The sequence below is a fragment of the Sphaeramia orbicularis genome, chromosome 17 (genome assembly GCF_902148855.1).
Source record: "Sphaeramia orbicularis chromosome 17, fSphaOr1.1, whole genome shotgun sequence".
Lineage (NCBI taxonomy): Eukaryota > Metazoa > Chordata > Actinopteri > Kurtiformes > Apogonidae > Sphaeramia > Sphaeramia orbicularis.
In genome coordinates this window covers 56066751-56092732 of record NC_043973.1, presented here as the reverse complement: position 1 = coordinate 56092732, position 25982 = coordinate 56066751, and the positions used below count along the sequence as shown (strand labels likewise).

The following is a 25982-nucleotide window of genomic DNA, read 5'->3' as shown; positions in this document are numbered from 1 at the left end:
ATTCAGACTATGTCTTGGTATTCTTTTCATTGTATTGTTTGTCAGGTTTCATTGTTTTTTTGTTCCTAAAAAAATATGCAAATTGTAAAAAGTAATGGTGTTTACAAACCTGGTTAATGTTGACATCAGTGTGCCATGGTATGGGTATGTACCTTTAATTCTCTTGTATTCACATCAATAAAAATATGAAACAAAAAAAAAAATTAAAAATGCAGTGTCAGTTTTTTCTAGTATCGTGTAGCCCTATAAACGTCCCCCCTTGGTTGGAACCAGAGGTGTTCCGTTTCCATAGCGTTCCTGAATCCTGGTTCCACCTTTATCAGGGCTCTGTTCCTACCTCCAGAGGTGGAACCACATGACCCACTGTTTTATTTACACAGACGGGGCAGAAGAAAGGGGGAATGTTCCAGAACAGGAGGGATGGTGAAAAGGGGCATTTGTGGACCCCCGTCTCTAAATGAACTGAATGAAAATCAAACTACGGCTTCACGTCGGATATCAGCCTGAACTTGTACAGACACTTTTCCTTTTGCTCGTCCTGCTGCATTCTTTTGCTCTTTTGCTCCAGTCATTGCTGGTGTCGGTTGGATGTCGGAGTGTCTTTGAACGCACAAGGTCAATGAACAGTTGTAATGTGGACTTTTAGAACTTTCAATGGTTTCCATGTGGGATCATTGACCCAAACGTAGCGTAAATTAAATCATCTGTCATCGAGTGGATTCGTGTAAACAGGAAGTATGAAGGTGTCGTTTTTCTCGTGAGCCCTCCGGTCGCCATCGTCGCCCGGTTCTGCCGCAGCGTTTTGTCCCGTTTCCTTTGTTTCCGCCTCAAACTGAAGCCGCTCATGTCGGCTCAGACTAAACACTGTAAACAGACTCTGATACCATCTGAGGCCTGGACGCCACGCAGCGACGAGCTGGGGGGCGGGGGGGGTCTGCTCTTATCAGGTTTCAGAGGATAAGACGCAGAAACGGAGCCATCACTGCCCTCCATCTGATTCAAACACAAACAGGACAAACAGACTGAACCCTGGGAAATGGCAGGGGCGGGGTCAGAGCCCATCGGGGTCATGTGGGTCAGGGGTCGGAACAGGTGCTTGAAATCCTTGAGAACGCTTCCTTTTCAGTGTTGTGTTTTCAAGGTCTGGAAGGTCCTTGAATTTTAGTTCAGGTGTTTGTAATTCTAACTCTGTGTTTTGTTTCAACCCATGAAATAAGAAAAATAAAAGCACCAAACATAAAAACCAAAGCAGACATGACATAAACCACCACAATAAAAGCCTTTTAGTTTGTTCTGGACAGATTCTAAACTCTTTCTCCCATTGTTAGCGTACCGGCCGACAGGCTGTTAGCTGTTGTCGTCATGCGTCATCTGTCGTCTGTTACAAAAATTGCAGTCGTCTTCTTCTCTGAAACTACAATTTCGATGGACTTCAAACTTGGTATACAGCTTCTTTATGATGATGTCAACAAAAGTTAGTGAAATTATTTCGATCCAGATCTGATTCTGGATTTGGTGCGACTTTGAAAAATTTTCCCATTATAACAGATAGGAAGTGGATTGATCCAATAAATCAGTATCAATGATATCAAGTTGGAATTTAAATTTTTTACAGATCTGATTGGAATATGACCAAAACATGGGTTATTTCTGTAATAGAATAAATACACAGAACTGGGGGAGAATAAATGGCATCTGGATACATTTCCCAAAGCTTTTCATTTGGCCGGTAAGCTACAGGGCCATTGGTCCGATTTTTTTTTTTTTTTTTTTTCTTCCAGTTTGTTTCTAACAGGGTCGGTACGAGTGCTTGAAATCCTTAAACGCTTCCATTTCAGTGTTGTGTTTTCAAGGTCTGGAAAGTCCTTGAGTTTTAGTTTGAGTGTTTGTAATTCTAACTCTGTGATGTTTTTATTTATTTATTTTTCATCTTAACTCCAGCCAAAGCTCCTTCCACAGAGGTGATACATGTATTAAACTAAACCTTTGTGTCCTAAAGTCAGTTCCAGGTGTTTCCAGGTCGACTCCAGGTCCATTTGGATCTGAGTCTGGGTCTGTTTGGGTCCAGTGTCTGAAGAACGTCAAGTGTCTTCCCTTTTTTGGATAAAACTTTGTGTTCTCCTTTAATTTCTAAACTTTTTTGCTAAAATGAAACATAATTTTAGATGTTTGTACATAAAACAGTGAACATCATTGAGATACAAAATGAATAAATAATCCAGAGTATCTGTGTTCCTGTACATATGGATTTAATCCCAGTGATAAAGTGAAAATGATCCTTAAAAGTGCTTGAATTTGACCTTGAAAAGTGTGTACGAACCCTGGTCAATGTCTTTGAATGCACCTCCACTTTTGGCTGTTTCTGCAGCTTCAGCTCTCGCCTGTAAAGTTTTTTTCCGTAGTCGTGGTCTGTGATGGATTACAAGCAGCAGAAATGTCAACACTAGTGATGCAGGAAACATTCAACAGGAATGTGATGTATACACGGGTTCTATTTCAACATGTGACACACCTGACCTCAGGCTGATACATGAACATGAACGCCAGGAACTGGAAGAATTTAATCAGCTGCTTATTCGGAATTCATCAGCTGGTCAGAAAATGGTTGGAAAGTACCAGAACCAGAATCGGCTCCAGGTTTAACTAAACCCGGCCTGGCGTCCGTTCTCGTGTTGGTCTGGATCTAGTGATGTAAGAAAATATTGGTTGTGCAATATATCATGATATTTTATTTCACAATAATGTATCGATATTAAAAATCGGACCAATGGCCCTGTAGCTTACCGGCCAAATGAAAAGCTTTGGGAAATGTATCCAGATGCCATTTATTATCACCCAGTTCTGTGTATTTATTCTATTACAGAAATAGTCCATGTTTTGGTCATATTCTAATCAGATCTGTAAAAAATTCAAATTCCAACTTGATATCATTGATCCTTAATGATTTATTGGATCAATCCACTTCCTATCTGTTATAATGGGAAAATTTTTCAAAGTCGCACCAAATCCAGAATCAGATCTGGATTGAAATAATGTCAATACCTTGTGCTGACATCCTCATACAGAAGCTGTATACCAAGTTTGAAGTCAATCAGAACTGGAGTTTTGGAGAAGAAGATGATGGAATTTTTTCCCCGTAAGAGCCCATGTTAAATTTTCCGTAAGTTCCAGGAGAAGATCCTGATCAGCATGTGGACATTATGTTTGGTCATCTCCTCATCAGGGCTGGACTGTAGAAATTTACACTGGATATCATTTATATTTACTGAGTTATTGCATCAATCCACTTCCTATCTCTTATAATGGGGACATTTTGCAAAGTGGCACCAAATCCAGAATCAGATCCAGATCCAAATAATTTCACTAACTCTTGTTGACATCATCATAAAGAAGCTGTATACCAAGTTTGAAGTCAATCGGAATTGTAGTTTTGAAGAAGACGATTGAAATTTTTGTAACGGACGACAGACAATGACGACACCGGAGGCCACATGATGACAATAGTTTACAGCCTGTCGGCTGGTAAGCTAAACAGTACGATATCGATATTTTTAGGTATTTATTCAAATGCAGATATTGTGGAGGTTCATTTTTGTTTTTTTGTTTATATTTTATTTATTCTTATTTAACACTCTTTTATTCAATAATGTTCGTTCCTTTGTTGGTATTGAACTAAAATACTGTTCTGATGTTAGTTCTGAACTAACAGAATATGAACATTTGAACAGGATCTGAAACTGTAATGTCTGTAAAACAGAATTTCAGTTTGAACACAAGAACATTTTGTGATATAGCATTAGATCCTGTTGGGATCAAATAAAAATGTGTTTAGTATTTGTGAATATTTCTTTTTTTGTAATTCTTATTATTTCAAATTATACATTTACATAAACATGTACTTATACGTAAGGAATCACATAGATACAACATAAACAAACAAATTATACAAAAACCTATTAAACCCCCCCAAAACAAGAAAAAAACCCAAAAACAAAAAAAAAAGCCACAACAAAAAAAACCAACAAGATAAATAATGTTATCAACTCCTCTTCACCATACTCAGGGCTGATTAAGAGTTAATATAATGTAAACTAACAACACATTTCTCCATCAAGAAATTTGTGCAGATTTCTGCTGTAATTCAATTCTTCAAGGAAATAATCATTTAAAAAAAAGAAACAAACAAAAAAATTGCCTTTTTAACAGTATCATGATATATCACGATATATTGTGATATATCATATTGTGATCCTAGTATTGTGATTTGTATCGTATCTCCAGATTTTTGCTGATACACAGCCCTTCCTGGAACCGGTTCTCCTGATGAAGAACTGGACCCAGACTGATACACACCAGTAGAGCTGAACGCAGTCCGAACAGTTTCAGGTCCAAAGGAGACGCTGCTTCTGTTCCTGCGCGTTTGTTACTGTAACCATGACAACCGCCGGGTAATCGGACCCCCGTCCATGACCTTTGTCCCTAACATGACCCTAACTGTCTCTTAACCTTGACATCGTACCGGGGGGAACACAGCACTGACAAAAGGAGGTGTTCAGTGTCATTTGTTCTGCTACAAATAGGAGGTGCTGATGAGTCGACGTCCTGGGTTTTGGCGTCAGAATCTCTCGTGGTTTTATGTTATTGTGAATGCATTCAGCAGCGTGATATCACGACTTGCTAAATATACACACCACTTTTATTTGGCGTGTTTTCTGTACGCATTATAATCTTTCGATGTGTATGTTCACGCCGTTATTCGCCCCCTGTCCGACCTGAACCGATTAGGGATGTAACGATTACCGGCATAATAATAAACCGTGGTAAAATTCCTGATGGTTAGTATTACTGTTTAAATTCTAATCATCATGATAACTGTGTTTAACTACCGCACTTTCAACACAAACTTGATCTGGAAAATGGTCACACAATGGCTGTAAGGTTCCATCTTTAATGCACATTTGTGTGTTTGATGTTTACATGTTAATATTCGAATGTTTCTGCCACCAGAAACTACATTGTGCCTATTATTGTTTTTATTTCTTTTTTATTAAAAAAAAATTTTTTTTCAAAATACAACTTGGTTAAATTATTTCAGTGTGTGTATTAGTACTTATTGAACATTTTGAGCACAATTTCAACAATACCATGATAATAATGTTACCCGTGATAATTTTGGTCACAATAACCATGTTATGAAATTTTCGTATTGTTACATCATTAGAACCAATGCGTCAAATACCACACACTGAGAGTTAGTGTTAGGGTCATGTGAACTGGAGATCTTGGCATAAATTGACACATGATCAAATGGCGTTGAATAACAGGCGAAAGTTTGAAAATGCGTAGGTTTAACACGCCAAATACCATAAGAACTGGCGTGACGTACAAGGCTGAAGGTTTGATGAGTGTCTTCAGTGTTTTACTCCAAATAAAGGAAGAAAATCCAACTCCTGGTGAACTGAGCTCCATGACGCTGCCGACCGGAGGCTTTAAAACACTCTGGTCCTTCGTGGACTGCGGAGCGCCGAGTTTTCATAAAGCCTCCGTTCTGTCAAAGCCCACTGGCTGCGGAGACCCCTGACCTTTGACCCTGTGCACTTCCTCTGCTGTGAGAATGAGAAAGTCAATGTGGGAGTTTTTCTGGACGGAGCCAGGCTGAGTTTTAACAGCGTCGGGGGGGTTTTGGGGGGTTTTTTGAGGTTTTTTTTTTTTGGGGGGCGGGGGGTGTAGGGGGATCCGTGGTCCTACTGAGACTCTGTGATTTTGCCCAGGAAGTGAGTGAGCGCCTCAGGGGGAGCAGACGTCGGGGGTTCTATTATTATAGCCGGGCTGGGGCTGTGAACAGGCGCAGATGCATTACAGGGACAAGCAGATGCATGCAGGGTAATTTTAGCCCGGCGTTGGGGGGTGGGGGTGGGGGGGGGGCAGCCGTCACCAGTGAAGCCTTTGAAAGCACACAGGTAAACAGGTAATTATGGAGACGGCCCACCTGCTGAATGATGGGAGCGACAGGCCTTTGTTCAACTGTTCCACCTTCACCACCGACACCCCCCCCCCCCAAAAAAAACAAAAAACACAGCCCCCCCTTAACTCCACCTCCACCAGCTCCATCATTGCAGACACCTTTTAATCTGCTCTCACTCAGGAGGAACATCTCCAGAATCAGAACAAATATACACCATCTATCACAGTTATTATAAACCTAACGGCTTTGGCCACGCCCACAACTGTGATGTCACTGGAGAGGTTTTCAACCGCTCCAGCAGCTGATGGAAGGAGGGGGTTGGACATGAAATGATGCAGAAGGAAGTTAAGGATTAAAGTATAGATTGAGAATCACAGAACGGCTCTTGATTCAGCTCAGATCGGAGTCTGATCTGGTTCTGAATTTGGTCCTGATTTGGCTTTAATCTGGTTCTGATCCGGCCCCGATTGGACTCTTACTTTGTTCTGATTTAGTGATAATTCAGCTTCATTTTGTCTGTAGTTCAGCTCAGATTTTTTGTCTGATTTTGTCCTGACTGTGGTTTTGATTCAGCTCTGATTTTTGTGGTTTGTGAGTAGGGCTGTTAGAAAATATCGGTTCTGCAATTTATCGTGATATTTCATTTCACAATACTGTATCGATTTTAAAAAGTACTGTATGGATATTTTTAGGTATTTATTCAAATGCAGATTTGGCGGAGGTTCATTTTTGATTTTTGTTTTTCTTTATTGTTTATATTTTCTTTATTCTTATTTAACTCTCTTTTATTCAATAATGTTAGTTCATTTGTTGGGATTGAACTAAAATACTGTTCTGATGTCAGTTTTGAACTAATAGAATATGAACATTTGAACAGGATCTGAAACTGGAATGTCTGTAAAACAGAATTTCAGTTTGAACACAAGAACATTTTGTGATATAACATTAGATCGTGTTGGGATCAAATAGAAATGTGTTTAGTATTTGTGCAGATTTCTGCTGTAATTCAATTCTTCAAGGAAATAATCATTTAACAAAAAAGAAACAAACAAAAAATTGCCTTTTTACCAGTATCATGATATATCGTGATATATCGTATCGTGATCCTTGTATTGTGATTTGTATCGTATTGCCAGACTCTTGCCGATACACAGCCCTATTTGGGAGTTCTGTCATCGTTCTGGCTCTTAAAACCTGAAACTCGAGCGTTAGAACCCAGGATCTAAAACCAGTTCTAACTCCTGAAGATGAAATGGGTCAAACTGCACTGAAACGTCCGTACAGGTGAAGTGTGTTGGTTTTACGCTGCAGGTTGGGTTGAATGTCGTGGTTGTTGTTGACTTGGCGTTGACTCGTGCAGCTGCCGTTGGCATCTTCATCCAGACTCTGCAGCCACGGACGGTTTTATCACAGCGTGTTGAAACATCGTGTTTAAACAGCAGACCAGCCTTTAGTGTCCATGTTTACGCCATAAAACCGAGCATGAAATGAGGACGAATGAGACTGATGGAGGAAAAGGAGGACTCTTTGATCCTGACTTGGGTTTCAGATACTATCGACGGTGTTCAGGTCTCGGAGGTGTGAGGCCCATGTGGGTTTGGAGGGTTTCAAGCAGATTCCACATGTTGTGTCTTCCTCTGTGGTTTGTAGAGAACAGGATGTTCCTGACGGCTTCTGTTTAATCCACATGTGTAGGTTACCAACTGCCTTCGGAACATGTTTGTGAACTTTTTAGACTCAATGGGATTCAACTGCAAATGTAAAGGTTGTGTTTGGAATCATCACATATTTAGATCCGTTCAATCCACCAAATCATTCTTTTTTTTCCTTCTTAAGTGTCCAGTTGACCTCTAGATCAGTGGTTCTCAACTAGAGGGTCGCGACCCAAAAGTGGGTCTCAAACCCGTCTTCAGTGGGTCGCAGCAGATGCATTCAGTATATGTCCGACATAGATGGAATATATGGAGATAGATGGAAGATCAGAAAGAAATATAATATACAGTACAAGGAATCAACATTATGTGTCTAAATAATGTTCATAAATAAATCCTGTGTTTTATTTTTATGGAGCTGAGCCCCGTCTATTTACACTCCTCAACAGTAGATGGCAGTAATGTGCCGTGATGATGATTAACACCAGACATTTCACAGCAGAAAAAAAGAACCAAAAGGTTCTATTCATATCATGGAGAAACTCAGGTTTGACAACAGCCGCTTTTATACAGGTCCAGGTCAAAGGTCACATGATGGTTCCACCTTTTTAACTCCATTGTCTGATTTCCACAGAAAAGACAAAGGACGAACAGAGGCGAGACAGTAAACCAGCATCCACCAGTCAAAGGGGCGGGGCCACAGCGGATAGTGGGACGTAGAACTAGAGCGTCTGAAATACTCCGATCATAGCAGTGTTGTTCACCTCTGCAGAGTCTGTCACCGTTCCACTGACGTTCTCATGTATACAGTCCTCCACTGCCAACAGCTGGGGGATGTGGGCGTGTCCCCAGTTCCACATCCGTCCCGTGGCATTAATGTTTCTTTACTGTACACGGCCCACACTCATTTTTAAATCCCCCCAGTGCCTGGGTCACACACACAGTCATCATCTGAACGTCCCCCCTTGGTTGGAACCAGAGGTGTTCCGTTTCCATAGCGTTCCTGAATCCTGGTTCCACCTTTATCAGGGCTCCAGAGGAGGAACAGAGGTGGAACCAAATGATCCACCATTTCATTTACACAGACAATGGAACAGAAGAAAGGGGGAATATTCCAGAACACCAGTGGAAAAGGGGCTGATGACTCCAGATCTGGAGATCTCCATTGGACTAAAACTTCAGTGGGTTTAATTCTTCAATAAGTGACTGGATGAACTTTTATTTTTAACTGAGTTCACTTTTTAGTTTTGGTTCAAATAGACCAAATTTCGTGTTAAAGGGAATATTTCCATATTTATCATCTCCACCTGCTGGTGGGTGTGGTTTTTTATTAAACTGGTCTGTGTTTTCAGGATGGAATGTTCTGTTTTATCTCAGGTTCAAAACATGTTTAATTAAATACATTTGAGAACTTTAATTGTTCTGAATGTGGGTTGTTGTCATTGAGGGTGATCGTGGTCCTGAACCCAGACCAGTTCAGAACCACTGAGTCTCTATCCAGGTTGACGCCGTAGAGTTAAACCCTGTGTTTGCATCAGATCTGGGTGGTGGTCCTCCTTCACTAGAGGCGGATCCAGGTTTGGGCAGATGTTCAGAGGAGGTGCAGGCCTTCGGTTCCGCCTCCTGCTGGAACTCTTTGTCTCTGATAACGAGGGCTGTTTGTTCCTGATGTCCTGCTGTGCAACATCTCGGGGGGAGGAGGGGGGGGGGGTGCTGCCTTGGTGGTCTGAGGCTGATGTGGAGGGGGAGGGGTGTGGAGATCAGAGGTGGAGGAGGAGCTCATGTGTTTGCTCTGAGGAGGATGGAGTGGTTTGATTCTGAGGAAGTAACCGGTTTGACTTCAGTTTTTATTAACTTTTAAAGCTTCTTTGTTCAATACTACAATACCCATGAGTCTCAGCTGCTGTTGCCATGGAAAAGAATTTTCAAACTGCCAAATGTGGCTTCAGCTGAAGCACTAGGAACAGATTCAACCCTGTTTTCTTAAATACCCCCTCTGGACCGCTGCTTTAATCTGCTCTCGTCCAATCAGAATGCTCTCTCGCCGGCCGCCATGTTTATCAAACAGATGAAGGTGATATCGGTGACATCCTGCTGCTCTACTGAGCACGCTCAGTGGCGTGCAGAAGCGGTTGAGGTGCGGCGTCTGAACATTCCTCCTATAGGAGCAGGTTCGACTTTAACCAGGACGTTAATGAGTAACTGACCTCCTCCTGTTGTTTCTGCAACAAACCACAGATTAACATTCCTCTGAGGTTTAGAGGGAAACGAAGCCGTCGCCGAATGCCGACCGTTACAGATTGAACCGCTGTGACCTGGTCTGTAAACACCACTCCTGTTCAACGCATACTCCTGGTCTTTGTGTCGTCTTGGTGTGGAAGTTGACACTGTTTGTTTAATCTCCACTTGAAACTCCTCAAGATGTTAAATTACAACAAGAGCTTTGAGTTTTTCATTGACTCATGGGAAAAGTCCTCTAAGTGGATCATGTCCATGTTTACGTCAGGAGGTGGATAATGTGTGAAACACTGGAACATGTGGACCACATCCTCCAAGAAGTCCTCATTGTCAATGTAGAGGGATAGACTTTATTGATCCACCTGGGAAAAAGGTTACAGAACAAACAGTAAAAACAGAAGAACAGAAGAGCAGACACGCTATCATCACCAAGTTCAGGTCACGTATGTGTTTGAGCTGCAGTAGATCCACCCGTGTCCCAGGGATCATGTTAACTATCTTCTAGAAAGAGTTCAGGTTAGTACTGATTGTACGTCCATCTGGTGAATGTCCCTTCTTCACTCATTGGCTGAACACCAACAGGAAATACAACTTTACAGACGCATTTTGAATTTGTTAAAGTAGTGTTTTTCAACCTTGGGGTCAAAACCCCACATAGGGTCACCTGGAATTTCAAGTAATTGATTAAAAACAAAAAAAAATACTAATAAAAAATATTTTTTAATGATTCATTATCTGTTTCATTATAATTCAAACACCACACTCTTTTCCTAATAAAAATCCAATTCACATAAAGTGCAGGATATAATATCTGAGAGGGCATATCATTGATTGACCCGATCATGTGACTGCATGCGTTACTATGCTTCAACCCGCCCGAACACAGTCGCAGTTAGAAAACCAGACCAATCAGAGAATGGAAAGGTTTCTTGGCCCGCCTGGTCCCACTAAGACATCTAAAAGAAAAGGTCTCTGTTTTGAATGTCTGGGGTCGACAGGAATTTGTGATGTTAAAATGGGGTCAGGAGTAAAAAAAAAAAAAGGATGGAACCACTGGGTTAAAGTCTTGCTGTGTTTCTTTTTTTTTCCTCATTTGAGTAATTAATTTATGGGCGAGAAGTGTGTTGTAATGCAGGTGCTATTGAACATGTACCGAGTAAAATATGACTGAGAATTTATCAGTAATACCTTACACTACTGCATTACAGCAAAAAGTAATCCATTACTGTAATGCATTTCTTCTGTCTCTGGATATCAGTCTAGTTCCTATTGGTCACTGATAGAAGTCATATCTGGACTGTGATTGGGTGATGTTAAGTTCTCCTCCAGTGAAAGTCCCACCCACTTCTATAGTTAGCTTGATGTGCATCCAAGACCACAGGACTGGAACATAGAACAGAACCAGGACTGGAACATAGAACAGAACCAGGACTGGAGCATAGAACAGAACCAGGACTGGAACATAGAACAGAACCAGGACTGGAACATAGAACAGAACCAGGACTGGAACATAGAACAGAACCAGGACTGGAACATAGAACAGAACCAGGACTGGAGCATAGAACAGAACCAGGACTGGAACATAGAACAGAACCAGGACTGGAACATAGAACAGAACCAGGACTGGAGCATAGAACAGAACCAGGACTGGAACATAGAACAGAACCAGGACTGGAGCATAGAACAGAACCAGGACTGGAACATAGAACAGAACCAGGACTGGAACATAGAACAGAACCAGGACTGGAGCATAGAACAGAACCAGGACTGGAACATAGAACAGAACCAGGACTGGAGCATAGAACAGAACCAGGACTGGAACATAGAACAGAACCAGGACTGGAACATAGAACAGAACCAGGACTGGAGCATAGAACAGAACCAGGACTGGAACATAGAACAGAACCAGGACTGGAACATAGAACAGAACCAGGACTGGAGCATAGAACAGAACCAGGACTGGAACATAGAACAGAACCAGGACTGGAACATAGAACAGAACCAGGACTGGAACATAGAACAGAACCAGGACTGGAGCATAGAACAGAACCAGGACTGGAACATAGAACAGAACCAGGACTGGAACATAGAACAGAACCAGGACTGGAGCATAGAACAGAACCAGGACTGGAACATAGAACAGAACCAGGACTGGAACATAGAACAGAACCAGGACTGGAGCATAGAACAGAACCAGGACTGGAACATAGAACAGAACCAGGACTGGAGCATAGAACAGAACCAGGACTGGAACATAGAACAGAACCAGGACTGGAACATAGAACAGAACCAGGACTGGAACATAGAACAGAACCAGGACTGGAGCATAGAACAGAACCAGGACTGGAACATAGAACAGAACCAGGACTGGAGCATAGAACAGAACCAGGACTGGAGCATAGAACAGAACCTGACATAGAACACATTCAGCTGGCTCTGATTCCATGTAGAACAGACACTGACGGACAGGGACCCTGGGACTGTTTTTTCTTCCCGACATGGTTTGTATGAACGTCATCTTTAGTGCGTTCTGTCACATTTTCAGGTTCCACATCAAGAACGAGTGGAATCACTGCCAATGTGACTCATAAATGTGGACCTCAACAGCCTGGTCCAGAGGCTGCAGGTCTTCATCACAGCTGGATCCATCAGGGCTCCATCCATCAGAAGTGGATCCGTCTGAATGAACCCACTCTGTTCTGAACCTTGTGAAACGGCCCTTTTGTCGTGTGGACAGTGAACGCCTCGTTCTGCAGAGGTTCTTCTCTGGATCACATGGAGGTCCATCTGTTCTATAACCCACAGGTTTTAACAGAACCGGAATTGAACCCCAGAGCGTCGTACTTCCATGGCGTCCGTCACACCTACAGGTGATCTCAGACGGTCACGTGTCCCGCCCCTGACCTTTGACCTCTGCGCAGTCCTCAGTGGATGCTGCGGAGGTCAACTCCTCATTCCTCTCATTCCTGCCTCCGCCTTCACCCTCCGCCGCAGAAAAATCCTCCGTTTGCTCAGTGTTTTTATCGGCGCGAGGCTTCTGCCTGTTGACCTCTGACCCCAGCACCTGCTGTGAGCGGAGCGTGCTCAGTGGGGTCTCCGCGTCAGCTGGTCGGACGGATGTTTTCGGCCTGTGCTCACCCTCTGAAGCTCCTCCCACAACAGAGTCGGAGCGCGCGGCAGGTTTGATGTGTACTGACGTTAATCTGAGGCTCACATTAACTGTAAAACCTGAAGTCCACGGACACGGAGTGGGAGGAGCTCAGGGTGACCTCTGACCTCTGTGTGTTGTCGTGCAGATGGAGACACGATGCGTTCAAGGCCCCTCAGGCCCACGCTTTCACAAGTCAAAGCACCCGTTGTTCAGCGCTCTGCGGAAGAATGCGATGAGCTCATGGGAGGAAATTTAATTGGCGCTTCACCCCCCCGGACCCAGACCAGGACCCCCCACCCCCCCATCTGCAAACCCAGGCCCCTCCCTCTAGGACCACTTAAAATAATCTGAAACCCAGGCCTCTGCATGACTCACAAACTTCAGTCATTCCTTTTCCTCTTTATGATCAGACTCTTCATGTCAGTCTTAAACCCACGTCACTGCTTCTTCCATATTTTTTGAACAGTTTTTTCAAAAGGTTTGATGTTCGTTTGTTTCAGCTCAAAGTTTTTACTTTTAACAGAGAAATGATATTTTAATAATGATTAGATTTGTTATTCAGACTCTGTTTCCTCTGAGCTGCTGCTTCTTTAACCCTCCAGTTTCCTGTCCAGCAAGGCCCTTAATAAGCACCAAGTGTGCCATTTTGGCACACTTGTGGAATAATGTCAAAAAAATTTTCATGCAGTTTGTTTTTAATTCTTTTACACTTTTTTCTATTTCATCAACTTGAGCCGTAAATAAAAATACCAAATACTCAATAATTGTCACAATTTTTAATCCTTTAAATGCAGTGTTTGTAATGTAAACAAACCATTTTTTTGGATGCAAAAAACACAAAAAATTAATTTTTTTCAATATACTACATAAAAAGTGGATCACATATTATTTGATTTTTGCAGCCTGGCATATGTCAATGATTAACTCCAATTTTGGTTAATTTGCATTATTACTTTTGGTGCTAGGTCAAATGTTCAAAAATACTAGCATCTGTCACCAAGTGTGCGTAAAATGCGCACTTATAAATCAAACTATTAATTATATATTGATTTATTTTTCTGCTCTAACTTGATTTTATTTTTGTAAATCAAGGTCAGCCCTAATCATACATATCAAATAGTCATTCATTTTACATTTTTTTAACCCTTTAAATGATCTCTTTTGATCATGGTGTCACTACATTTTTTGATGCAAAAAACACAAAATATGATTTTTTTCAAAATACTACATAAAAATTGCATTACATATTATATGATTTTTGCAGCCTGGCATATGCCAGTGATTAATCTGTTTTTCTGCTGAACATCCTGAAGGACAGCACAGCTCATTATGCCCCCCCCCTCCCCCCATCTGTCCATCCGCCTGTCCTCCTGGTTTCATCTCATCGCTCTGTGAAGACAAACAGCTGTTCCTCTGAGCGTCAGCCATGGCTCCGACAGCAGGATTATCACAGCGTAAGGACTCGTCCATCGAATCCGAGGCGTGTTTTCACTGGCTCTCTGCTCTCACAGTCTAACACCGACGTCGTCTCCGTCCACTCTGTGGTTTTCCTCCACTCCACCCACTTTCCTTCTCTTCTTCTGTGGTTAAATGTTTGTCTGTGGACACGTCTGAACACGCCTGGAACCGTGTGGACGCAATGACGACAGACGGCAGCTTCACAGATGATGCAGTGTTCAGGAACCTCACCTCTGCCTTTTTCAACAGCAGCGTCAAATGTAAGAACGACAGAAGGCGGCAGACGCTTCCTGTCATGAAAGCGTTTTCATGTCATCAGATCTTCTACAAAACACATCATTATAGTTTCTGTTTCAGAAAAACTTCTCAAACCTCAGAAACTTGACTGATTTCCAAACTGTTCTCATTTATTTCTCATTGGACGAGCGGCTGAGTGACCCCTGACTTCTGGGAGGGTCAGGGGTCAAAGGTGTGTTGCTAAAAGGCACTTGGTCAGCGTTGAACCCGCTCCTCCCTCAGAGCCGTTTGTGTCCGGTCATTCAGTTTCTCTTCAGATTCCTTCTCCATATCTGGGCAGGAAAAAACTCCCATCACCCCCTGCTCCTCCCAGCTCTCTCTTTGACATGAACAGTCTGCTCGTCCGTCCGTCCATCTGTCCGCTCAACGGAAACACATTCCAGAGGATTCATTCTGACGTGCCCCCCCCCCACCTCCTCAGGATTGTCTTTTCATGTCCAGACCTGATCTGGGGCCTCCTGAGGAGCAGGTCTGGGGTCAGCGATCCACAATGGACCGCTTAGCTCCACTTAAAGCAGCACCTGCTAATTGACCACGTCTATGCTTGTTTTAAATGAGCAGGGGTCCAGATTCTGGAAAGGACCAGTTCCAGACCTGGACCTGTACCTGAGAGAAGACTCAGTTTCAACTCAAAGTTCAGTTGGTTAGTTTAAGTCCGTGTTGAAATGTTTCCGGAATGTACAAACTGTGTCAACAACAGGACGATAGATGACAGAATGACACCTGAGAAGACGAAGATGAAGATGGGTCTGTCCATCAAACTGGGTTTATTTTAGTTTCTGTCACTTTTCCATCTTTTCAGACCCAATAATAAAAGGTAAATATAGACATATTTCCCCCCCAGGATGGACCTAATGATGACCTCAGATAAATGAGCCATCCCATAATTAATGAATTTATAATCAAATACTGGGTCCAAAAATAGGACCGAAATATGGGCATTAAATCTCCCCAGGCGTCAGCGCATTAGATGTGAAAACATGTGTAAATGGTCTTCTGTAGACTAAATAAAGACACTGTGTTCAATGTGTTGATCCTAGTGGTTTTTCTAATCCACACATGTGGGTTTTTCAGCAATCTCAGTCTCATTCCAGGTCTGGTGTGGAACCCGTCGTGTCCACTGTTGTTACATGCGGAACCCGTCATGTCCACTGGTGTTACATGTGGAACTCGTCGTGTCCACCGGTGTTACATGTGGAACCCGTCGTGTCCACTGGTGTTACATGTGGAACCCGTCGTGTCCACCGGTGTTACATGTGGAACCTGTTGTGTCCATGGTGTTACATGTGGAACCTGTCGTGTCCACTGGTGTTACATGTGGAACCCGTCGTGTCCACCGGTGTTGCACCCTGAACCCATCGTGTCCACTGGTGTTACACGTGGAACCTGTCGTGTCCACTGGTGTTACATGTGGAACCTGTTGTGTCCATTGGGGTTACATGTGGAACCTGAACATTTAAACACTAATAAATCACCAGTGATTTTACAACAGTGGTCATTTTTGTCAAACACTCTGCCTAGAATATTTACTTCAATTCCCAAAATGCACCTCTGACAGAATACAAAGATATTAAAAAACAGCGGAAAGGCGGCATTAGTTTGGGTATTAGAACAAAAACCTGACAGAAACAGACGGAGGAGTTCATCATCTGAAAAACTGTTTCTGTTTTATCTCAGTAAATATTAATTTGTCAAATTGACCCAAAGTTGCTGTCTAACATTGGTGTCCAGCTGGTCTGAATGTTTAGCCCGTCTGTTCTGCTTTAGGACCAGGTTCACAGAAGAACCCACATGAAGACCAAGACCATTCCACCTAAACTTTGAACATATTTAACGAAATAACAAAACTGGACCAAACCTGAAATTTGCATTAAGGTGTTTTTTCTGTTTTAAGAGTAAAAATGAAAAAAAAAAACAACCTTTTGTAGGATAAAGTCTGACTTGTTCAACATGTGACTGATCAGCTGTTTACGTTAAAACATGAGACTGAAAACAGAACACTGAGCTTCTTCTACTGTTGGTATTAGTCATGTGTGTCGTAGACTACAGCGCCGCCTGGTGGTGACACAACACAGCCTGGATTATTGACTGTAAACCGGTATATAGAGGGACTGGATCAGGACGGTTTGGTCACATGACCACAGACTTAATAGATAATACGATCAAAAAACCTTCAGGAAAATCAGAGAGGACGGAACCCTGTAGAACTGTTCAATCCAAACAGAGTTCATCAGGACAAACGGAGGCGGTTCTATTTATGTTCTGGTCCGACGTTAGCAGCAGCGCTGGACAGGTCCTGGTTTGTGTTGATGTTAAAGGTGATGGTTATGAAACAGGAGGAAACACGCGGACAGGTGTCGGTTTATTTCTGTGGCGTCTAAGGCGTCGCCTTCCAACATCTGACTAAACTACGGCTCCGATTCATTTCATATTTTATCTGTTTTTTCTTTGGGACAGTGTCAACAAAGTTTATTCACAGTTTCGAGAAACTCAGATTTTAAAATTTTTGATGAATGTTTTAAATATTGTACCTGTTCCTTTCCTTCTACTGGTCCATCTGTTGATGGTTTAGAACATGTCAGTGGTTCCAGATATCAGTCTAGTTCTGATAGAAGTCAAATCTGGACTGTGATTGGATGAGTTCAGTTCTCCTCCAGTGAAAGTCCCGCCCACTTCTATAGTTAGATTGATCTGCATCCAGACCACAGGACTGGAACACAGAACAGAACCAGGACTGGAACACAGAACAGAACCTGACATAGAACACATTCAGCTGGTTCTGATCCACATAGAACAGACGCTGACGGACAGGGACACGGGTTCTGTTTTTACTGATGGGACTCGGTGTGAATGTGGGGTTCGATGTCCTCGGCGTCTGGTGTCTGATGTGACGCCTCCACATCCTCACACCAACAAAAGCTCCTGTTACAAACAAAAAGCTCAGTGGAAGCGCCCGCTGTGAGCACAGGGGCTGCTGGGAAATACGACGGAGTGGGCGGAAACCCCTTTGAAACTAAGATACTAACTGGACTGTTCCTGTTTTCCCATGGGCCTCGAACACAGCGCAGGTCCCGATGGATGACGACGTGACACAGCAGACACACAACCACAGATGCACAACAGACACACAACCACAGATGCACAACAGACACACAACCACAGATGCACAACAGACACACAACCACAGATGCACAACAGACACACAACCACAGATGCACAACCACAGATGGACAACAGACACACAACCACAGACGCACAACAGACACACAACCACAGATGCACAACCACAGATGGACAACAGACACACAACCACAGACGCACAACAGACACACAACCACAGATGCACAACAGACACACAACCACAGATGCACAACAGACACACAACCACAGATGCACAACCACAGATGGACAACAGACACACAGACACACACTTGTTTCCTGTAATAAAACTCAGTCTTTTCTCTTCAGCTGCTTCACCTTTATCTACTGTCGACACACAGACCCCTCCCACTGCCCCCCCCCCCCCCCACACACACACACACACTGTCTACAGAGCACATTCTTGCCCCCCCACCCCTCCCCCCCTCCCCCACCGGAGGGAGTCCAGACGTGCTGAGACAGATCTTAAAGGCGCATCGACTGGTTAAAGTCCAACCTGAAGAACAGTCCTGGTTCTGTTGGTCTGAACCTGCAGAACCTTACAGACCTTTGACCTGGAATAAATGCAGGTTTTCTTCTGCTGAGGGTTTCCCTGATGATCACATGACCTGTTTGGCTGTGTGTGTGTGTGTGTTTGTGATGTCATGACTGTCATCGTCACATGACCTCATTAACCCCGCCCCCTCCTGTCCCGTGTAGGAAAATCCTTCGACATCACCTACGTGCGTCTGAAGTTCCACACCAGTCGACCGGAGAGCTTCGCCATCTACAAGCGCAGCAGCGAGGGCGCCCCCTGGGTTCCATACCAGTACTACAGCGGCTCCTGCGAGAAGACGTACCAGAAAGCCAACCGCGGCTTCATCCGCACCGGCGAGGACGAGCAGCAGGCGCTCTGCACCGACGACTTCAGCGACATCTCACCGCTCACCGGTGGCAACGTGGCCTTTTCCACGCTGGAGGGACGGCCCAGCGCCTACAACTTCGACCACAGCCCCGTCCTGCAGGTGAGATGACACCGACACTGACACCAACACTGACACTGACACCGACACCAACACTGACACCTACACTAACACCAACACTGACACCGACACCAACACTGACACCTACACTAACACCAACACTGACACCTACACTGACACCGACACCAACACTGACACCTACACTAACACCAACACTGACACCGACACCAACACTGACACCTACACTAACACCAACACTGACACCTACACTGACACCGACACCAACACTGACACCTACACTAACACCAACACTGACACCTACACTAACACTGACACCAACACTGACACCTACACTAACACGGACACCAACACTGACACCTACACTAACACCAACACTGACACCTACACTAACACCGACACTGACACGTCACCTACACCGACACCTACACCGACACCGACACCTACACTGACACCTACACCGACACTGACATCGACACCGACACTGACACCGACACTGACACCAACAATGACACTAACACCAACACTGACTTCGACACCAACACTGACTTCGACACAGACACTGACACTGACACCAACAATGACACTGACACCAACACTGACACTAACACCAACACTGACATCGACACCGACACTGACACTGACACCAACACTGACAATGACACTAACACCAGCACTGACTTCGACACCAACACTGACACCGACACCAACACTGACACCGACACTGACACCTACACTGACACCGACACCAACACCGACACTAACACCGACACTGACACCGACACCAACACTGACACTAACACCAACACTGACATCGACACCAACACTGACAATGACACTAACACCAACACTGACTTCGACACCAACACTGACACCAACACTGACACCGACACTGACACCAACACTGACTTCGACACCAACACTGACACCGACACCAACACTGACACCAACACTGACACCGACACCAACACCAACACTGACACCAACACTGACTTCGACACCAACACTGACACCGACACTGACACCGACACTGACACCAACACTGACACCGACACTGACACTGACACCGACACTGACACCAACACTGACACCGACACTGACACTGACACCGACACTGACCCTGTTTTTGTTCTGTTTTAACGTTTATTTAACCAGATAAAGTCCCACTGACATCAGCCAAACCAGAACACGTTGAACCGATCAGTGGAATCGTTAAACAGACAAATGAGTCCACGTAACTGAACTACTGGGACCAGTTCTCTATAAGAACCGGTTCTGATCCACGGTGTCATCTGTAGGTGTGCATTTGTGGTTCTGACAGAGGAACGCCGTTGAGACCCAAACCGGGTCACAGCTGGTTCTGACTGGCTCCTCAGCCCCACGTCCTCCTGAACTTAAAGCAGCTCCTTTACATCCTGTCTTTCATTTTTGGACACTGGTTGGTCCAGGTGTCCTTGCTTTGGACAGACACATGTGGACGAACCAGTGTCCAATAAGGATCGACAGGAAGTAAAGGAGCAGCTTTAAGTTCAGGAAGAGCTGGATAAACACTGGGTGTAGAACCCATCGAGATAATTAAGATAGGTCAGACTGGACCAGCTTTGACCCAAGCCCAGTGAAGTCCAGAGGACAGACGTTCATGACCCGGGTCCTGGACACGGGTCCAGAGGACAGACATGTTTGCTGTCTGTTACTGAAATTCATTTCCCATGATGCCCTGCAGCTGCGTCCTGACAGACTGGACCGGTGGGTTCTGGTAGATCCACAGAGGTTTGGATTCTGTCTGTCCTGGTTCTTTTCTGGTTCCATCCTGGTTCCATCCTGGTTCTTCCCTGGGTCCATCCTGGTTCTGTCCTGGTTCTAACCCTGGATTTGTCCTGGTTCTGTCCTGGTTCCATCCTGGTTCTGTCCTGATTCTTGTCCTGGTTCTGCCCGAGTCCATCCTGGTTCTGTCCTGGTTCTGCTCTGGTTCTTGTCCTGGTTCTGTCCTGGTCCTTGTTCTGGTTCTGTCCTGGTTCTTGTCCTGGTTCCATCCTGGTTCTTGTTCTGGTTCTGTCCTGGTTCTTGTCCTGGTTCCGTCCTAGTTCTTGTTCTGATTCTGTCCTGGTTCTTGTCCTGGTTCTTGTCCTGATTCTTGTCCTGGTTCCGTCCTGGTTCTTGTTCTGGTTCTGTCTTGGTTCTTGTCCTGGTCCTTGTTCTGGTTCTGTCCTGGTTCTTGTCCTGGTTCCATCCTGGTTCTTGTTCTGGTTCCGTCCTGGTTCTTGTCCTGTTTCTTGTCCTGGTTCTTGTCCTGGTTCCGTCCTGGTTCTTGTTCTGGTTCTGTCCTGGTTCTTGTCCTGATTCTTGTCCTGGTTCCATCCTGGTTCTTGTTCTGGTTCTGTCCAGGTTCTTGTCCTGGTTCCATCCTGGTTCTTGTTCTGGTTCTGTCTTGGTTCTTGTCCTGGTTCTTGTCCTGGTTCTGTCCTGGTTCTTGTTCTGGTTCTGTCCTGGTTCTTGTCCTGATTCTTGTCCTGGTTCTTGTCCTGGTTCCGTCCTGGTTCTTGTTCTGGTTCTGTCCTGGTTCTTGTCCTGGTTCTGTCTTGGTTCTTGTCCTGGTTTTTGTCCTGGTTCTGTCCTGGTTCTTGTTCTGGTTCCGTCCTGGTTCTTGTCCTGATTCTTGTCCTGGTTCTTGTTCTGGTTCTGTCCTGGTTCTTGTCCTGATTCTTGTCCTGGTTCTTGTCCTGGTTCTGTCCTGGTTCTTGTTCTGGTTCTGTCCTGGTTCTTGTTCTGGTTCTTGTCCTGGTTCTGTCCTGGTTCTTGTTCTGGTTCTGTCCTGGTTCTTGTCCTGGTTCTTGTCCTGGTTCCGTCCTGGTTCTTGTTCTGGTTCTGTCCTGGTTCTTGTCCTGATTCTTGTCCTGGTTCTGTCCTGGTTCTTGTTCTGGTTCCGTCCTGGTTCTTGTCCTGATTCTTGTCCTGGTTCTTGTCCTGGTTCCGTCCTGGTTCTTGTTCTGGTTCTGTCCTGGTTCTTGTCCTGATTCTTGTCCTGGTTCTTGTCCTGGTTCTGTCCTGGTTCTTGTTCTGGTTCTGTCCTGGTTCTTGTCCTGGTTCTGTCCTGGTTCTTGTTCTGGTTCTGTCCTGGTTCTTGTCCTGATTCTTGTCCTGGTTCTTGTCCTGGTTCCGTCCTGGTTCTTGTTCTGGTTCTGTCCTGGTTCTTGTCCTGGTTCTGTCTTGGTTCTTGTCCTGGTTTTTGTCCTGGTTCTGTCCTGGTTCTTGTTCTGGTTCCGTCCTGGTTCTTGTCCTGATTCTTGTCCTGGTTCTTGTTCTGGTTCTGTCCTGGTTCTTGTCCTGATTCTTGTCCTGGTTCTTGTCCTGGTTCTGTCCTGGTTCTTGTTCTGGTTCTGTCCTGGTTCTTGTTCTGGTTCTTGTCCTGGTTCTGTCCTGGTTCTTGTTCTGGTTCTGTCCTGGTTCTTGTCCTGGTTCTTGTCCTGGTTCTGTCCTGGTTCTTGTTCTGGTTCCGTCCTGGTTCTTGTCCTGATTCTTGTCCTGGTTCTTGTCCTGATTCTTGTCCTGGTTCTTGTCCTGGTTCCGTCCTGGTTCTTGTTCTGGTTCTGTCCTGGTTCTTGTCCTGGTTCTGTCTTGGTTCTTGTCCTGGTTCTGTCCTGGTTCTTGTTCTGGTTCTGTCCTGGTTCTTGTCCTGATTCTTGTCCTGGTTCCGTCCTGGTTCTTGTTCTGGTTCTGTCCTGGTTCTTGTCCTGATTCTTGTCCTGGTTCTTGTCCTGGTTCTGTCCTGGTTCTTGTTCTGGTTCTGTCCTGGTTCTTGTCCTGGTTCTGTCTTGGTTCTTGTCCTGGTTCTTGTCCTGGTTCTGTCCTGGTTCTTGTTCTGGTTCTGTCCTGGTTCTTGTCCTGATTCTTGTCCTGGTTCTTGTCCTGGTTCCGTCCTGGTTCTTGTTCTGGTTCTTGTCCTGGTTCTTGTCCTGGTTCTTGTCCTAGTTCTGTCCTGGTTCTTGTTCTGGTTTTGTCCTGGTTCTTGTCCTGGTTCTTGTCCTGGTTCCGTCCTGGTTCTTGTCCTGGTTCTGTCCTGGTTCTTGTTCTGTCCTGGTTCTTGTCCTGATTCTTGTCCTGGTTCTTGTCCTGGTTCCGTCCTGGTTCTTGTCCTGGTTCTGTCCTGGTTCTTGTCCTGGTTCCGTCCTGGTTCTTGTCCTGGTTCTTGTCCTGATTCTTGTCCTGGTTCTTGTCCTGGTTCCGTCCTGGTTCTTGTCCTGGTTCCGTCCTGGTTCTTGTCCTGGTTCTGTCCTGGTTCCGTCCTGGTTCTTGTCCTGGTTCCGTCCTGGTTCTTGTCCTGGTTCTGTCCTGGTTCCGTCCTGGTTCTTGTCCTGGTTCTTGTCCTGGTTCCGTCCTGGTTCCGTCCTGGTTCTTGTCCTGGTTCTTGTCCTGGTTCTTGTCCTGGTTCCGTCCTGGTTCTTGTCCTGGTTCTTGTCCTGGTTCTTGTCCTGGTTCCGTCCTGGTTCTTGTCCTGGTTCTTGTCCTGGTTCTTGTCCTGGTTCCGTCCCACTCACAGTTGGACTCTGCTGTTCTACTCAGTGACTCATGTCCTTGAGCTTCAGGAACTTGTTTGGAGTCAGTGGTAGCTCTCCTCTTCTTTTCCCATCAGGCCATTCTCCGGCAGGTTTTGGGTTTGACGTGTGCCAAGTGTTGCGACATGTTGCTAGGCAACGCCCCCGGATTTCCCACCGTGGCGGCGAGTGTTTGGCTCAGCTGAGCTGCAGCTGGACGCTGTTTGTCTCTGTTATTGACTCTGAGGTTTAAGCACGGCTCTGGTCTCACAGAACCACCGGGTCTGGATCACATAGGTCCAGATCAGATGGGTCCGGATCAGACGGGTCCGGATCAGACGGGTTAATTTTTTTCTATACTTTATTCAGTTTATGTTTAGTTTTGCTAATTTTGTTCCTTATTTTATTCAGTTGTTGGTTTTATTTGAGTGTAGTGACGTAGAATCCAACTTCCTGTTCTTGTCGTCTACGTTCTTCTGTTTTCTGTGATTCAATAGTTTTTGCACATGCTCAGATGTAACAGAACCAAGTCAGTCAGATGAACCCATTTACATGCATGAAGACACAGGAGGACTGGGACAGATCCAGGGGTGCTAATCTGATTGAATCTGATCTGATTACTGCTGTTATCGGATCAGCCTGTTTACATGATCAATAATAATCAGATGTTGATCAAAGGATCGGTGGAAACAGGGCCAGTGGTTCCTGTTTCCAGTTTAGTGTGAACAGAGCCCACACCTGGGTCCATACGTCTGATGTTAACAGCTGGATTATCTGTCTTTCATGGTGTTAAATGAACAGAAATGTCCATATTCAGGTTTCCTCCCACAGTAAAACTTTAACCCACTGCCTCGGAGTGAATCTGTGTTTTTTCTAATTTTGTGGTTTTTATTGATTTAATTGAAATGAAACCATGGAAGTGTTACATAATCATCATAGCACAGTAATATGTGATGGTACTGATTATTTGACACAATCATCTGTGTCTGTATGTATTTTCTTATTAGTGTCCATTGTTTCATTGAACTGTTTGAATTTGGACCCTAACACAGTCCTGGTCAGTCCAGTCCTTCAGTAATAGTGTTAGTTCTGCTCTATAACATGTATGTGCACGCTCGAATGTGAATAGAATAGAATAGAATAGAACAGAATAGAATAGAATAGAATAGAATAGAATGTCTTTATTGTCATTGTACAGGTACAATGAAATGAAAAAAGTGCCATTGTCCTAGGTGCCATAAAAAAGTATGTATATATAATGTATATAAAAGAGTATAAAAAACTAAAATATAAAAGGAAAAACCCTGACAGCATAAGTATGTATAAAAAAAACCCCAGCAGTATAAAAAAAGTGTTATTAGAAGTATAAAAGGCACATCAAACATCATCATATACTCTGGACAACATTCAGCATTCCACACAATTAATTAACGTCCAGCAGAGTTCAGTGTAGTTATGGCCCTGGGATCAAAACTGTTTTTTATTAGAACCAACAATAATACGAGTTGATTATCAGCTCCAGTTTACGGAAGAACATCATCGTATATATTAGTCCACTGACCGACGGAGACAGGTCTGGAATTATGAGGGGAAACCGTCGTGTTAGTCATGGTCATCCCTAGGGGATTGTGGGAGCTGTAGTCCATAACAAACTATAGATGCATGACTAACGGGGTTCAGGAAATAGTGTCTGTTCTGTTTATCTTTAAACTGGATCAGGTTCTTGTCTCCGTCTAAAGTTGGTTTTGTTCTGTAAGGCTCCAGATCAGTAGGACTGGAGTTTTAAATAAACTCAGCTCAGTTTCCAGGTTAGCAACAGTGACCCGCTGAAGCGTGGATCTAATCTAAGAACAGTCCTCCTTCCACTGTCAGTTCACTGATGAGTCCTTTACTCAGGAGAATGTGGCCTTTCAGCCTCACACATGGACGCATTCCATCTGTTTGACATTCCTGAAGATGAAACCACTGACTCTGTGGTCTGTGGTCGTTGGACTTAATGAAGCTGCTTTAATAAAGCGTCCGTTCCTCTGCTCATCCTCCCTGCTGACGCCGTCCCTGTGTGTAAATGAACAGATTTAGACGCGCAGCTCACATCCACGTTTCCTTATTTGACTCGTTGGTATGAAGCTATTTATATGAAGCTGGGACTGTTTTAGGAGGCGGAGGCGTCAAATGGAGGCGTCAGACGGCTGCCGACACGCCTGCGTCTGTCACCACTGGGCTGACAGGAAATGACCACAGCCCAGGCTGTCCACCTTAAAACCACAGCCCAGGCTGTCCACCTTAAAACCACAGCCCAGGCTGTCCACCTTAAAACCACAGCCCAGGCTGTCCACCTTAAAACCACAGCCCAGGCTGTCCACTTTAAAACCACAGCTGAGGCCATCCACCTTAAAACCACAGCCCAGACCCTCCACCTTAAAACCACAGCTGAGGCCGTCCACCTTAAAACCACAGCCCAGACCCTCCACCTTAAAACCACAGCTGAGGCCGTCCACCTTAAAACCACAGCCCAGGCCCTCCACCTTAAAACCACAGCTGAGGCCGTCC

At 44.6% G+C, this 25982-nt stretch overlaps 1 protein-coding gene across 1 annotated transcript in view; it reads left to right on the top strand.

Annotated features, from left to right (window-relative positions):
• Positions 1 to 25982, top strand: part of lamc1 (laminin, gamma 1) — a 76193-nt gene that overhangs the window by 15310 nt on the left and 34901 nt on the right. The window contains exon 2 of the mRNA XM_030160694.1: positions 18620 to 18924. Within this exon, the coding sequence (XP_030016554.1) occupies positions 18620 to 18924 (305 nt within the window). The remainder of the gene's footprint in view (positions 1 to 18619; positions 18925 to 25982) is intronic.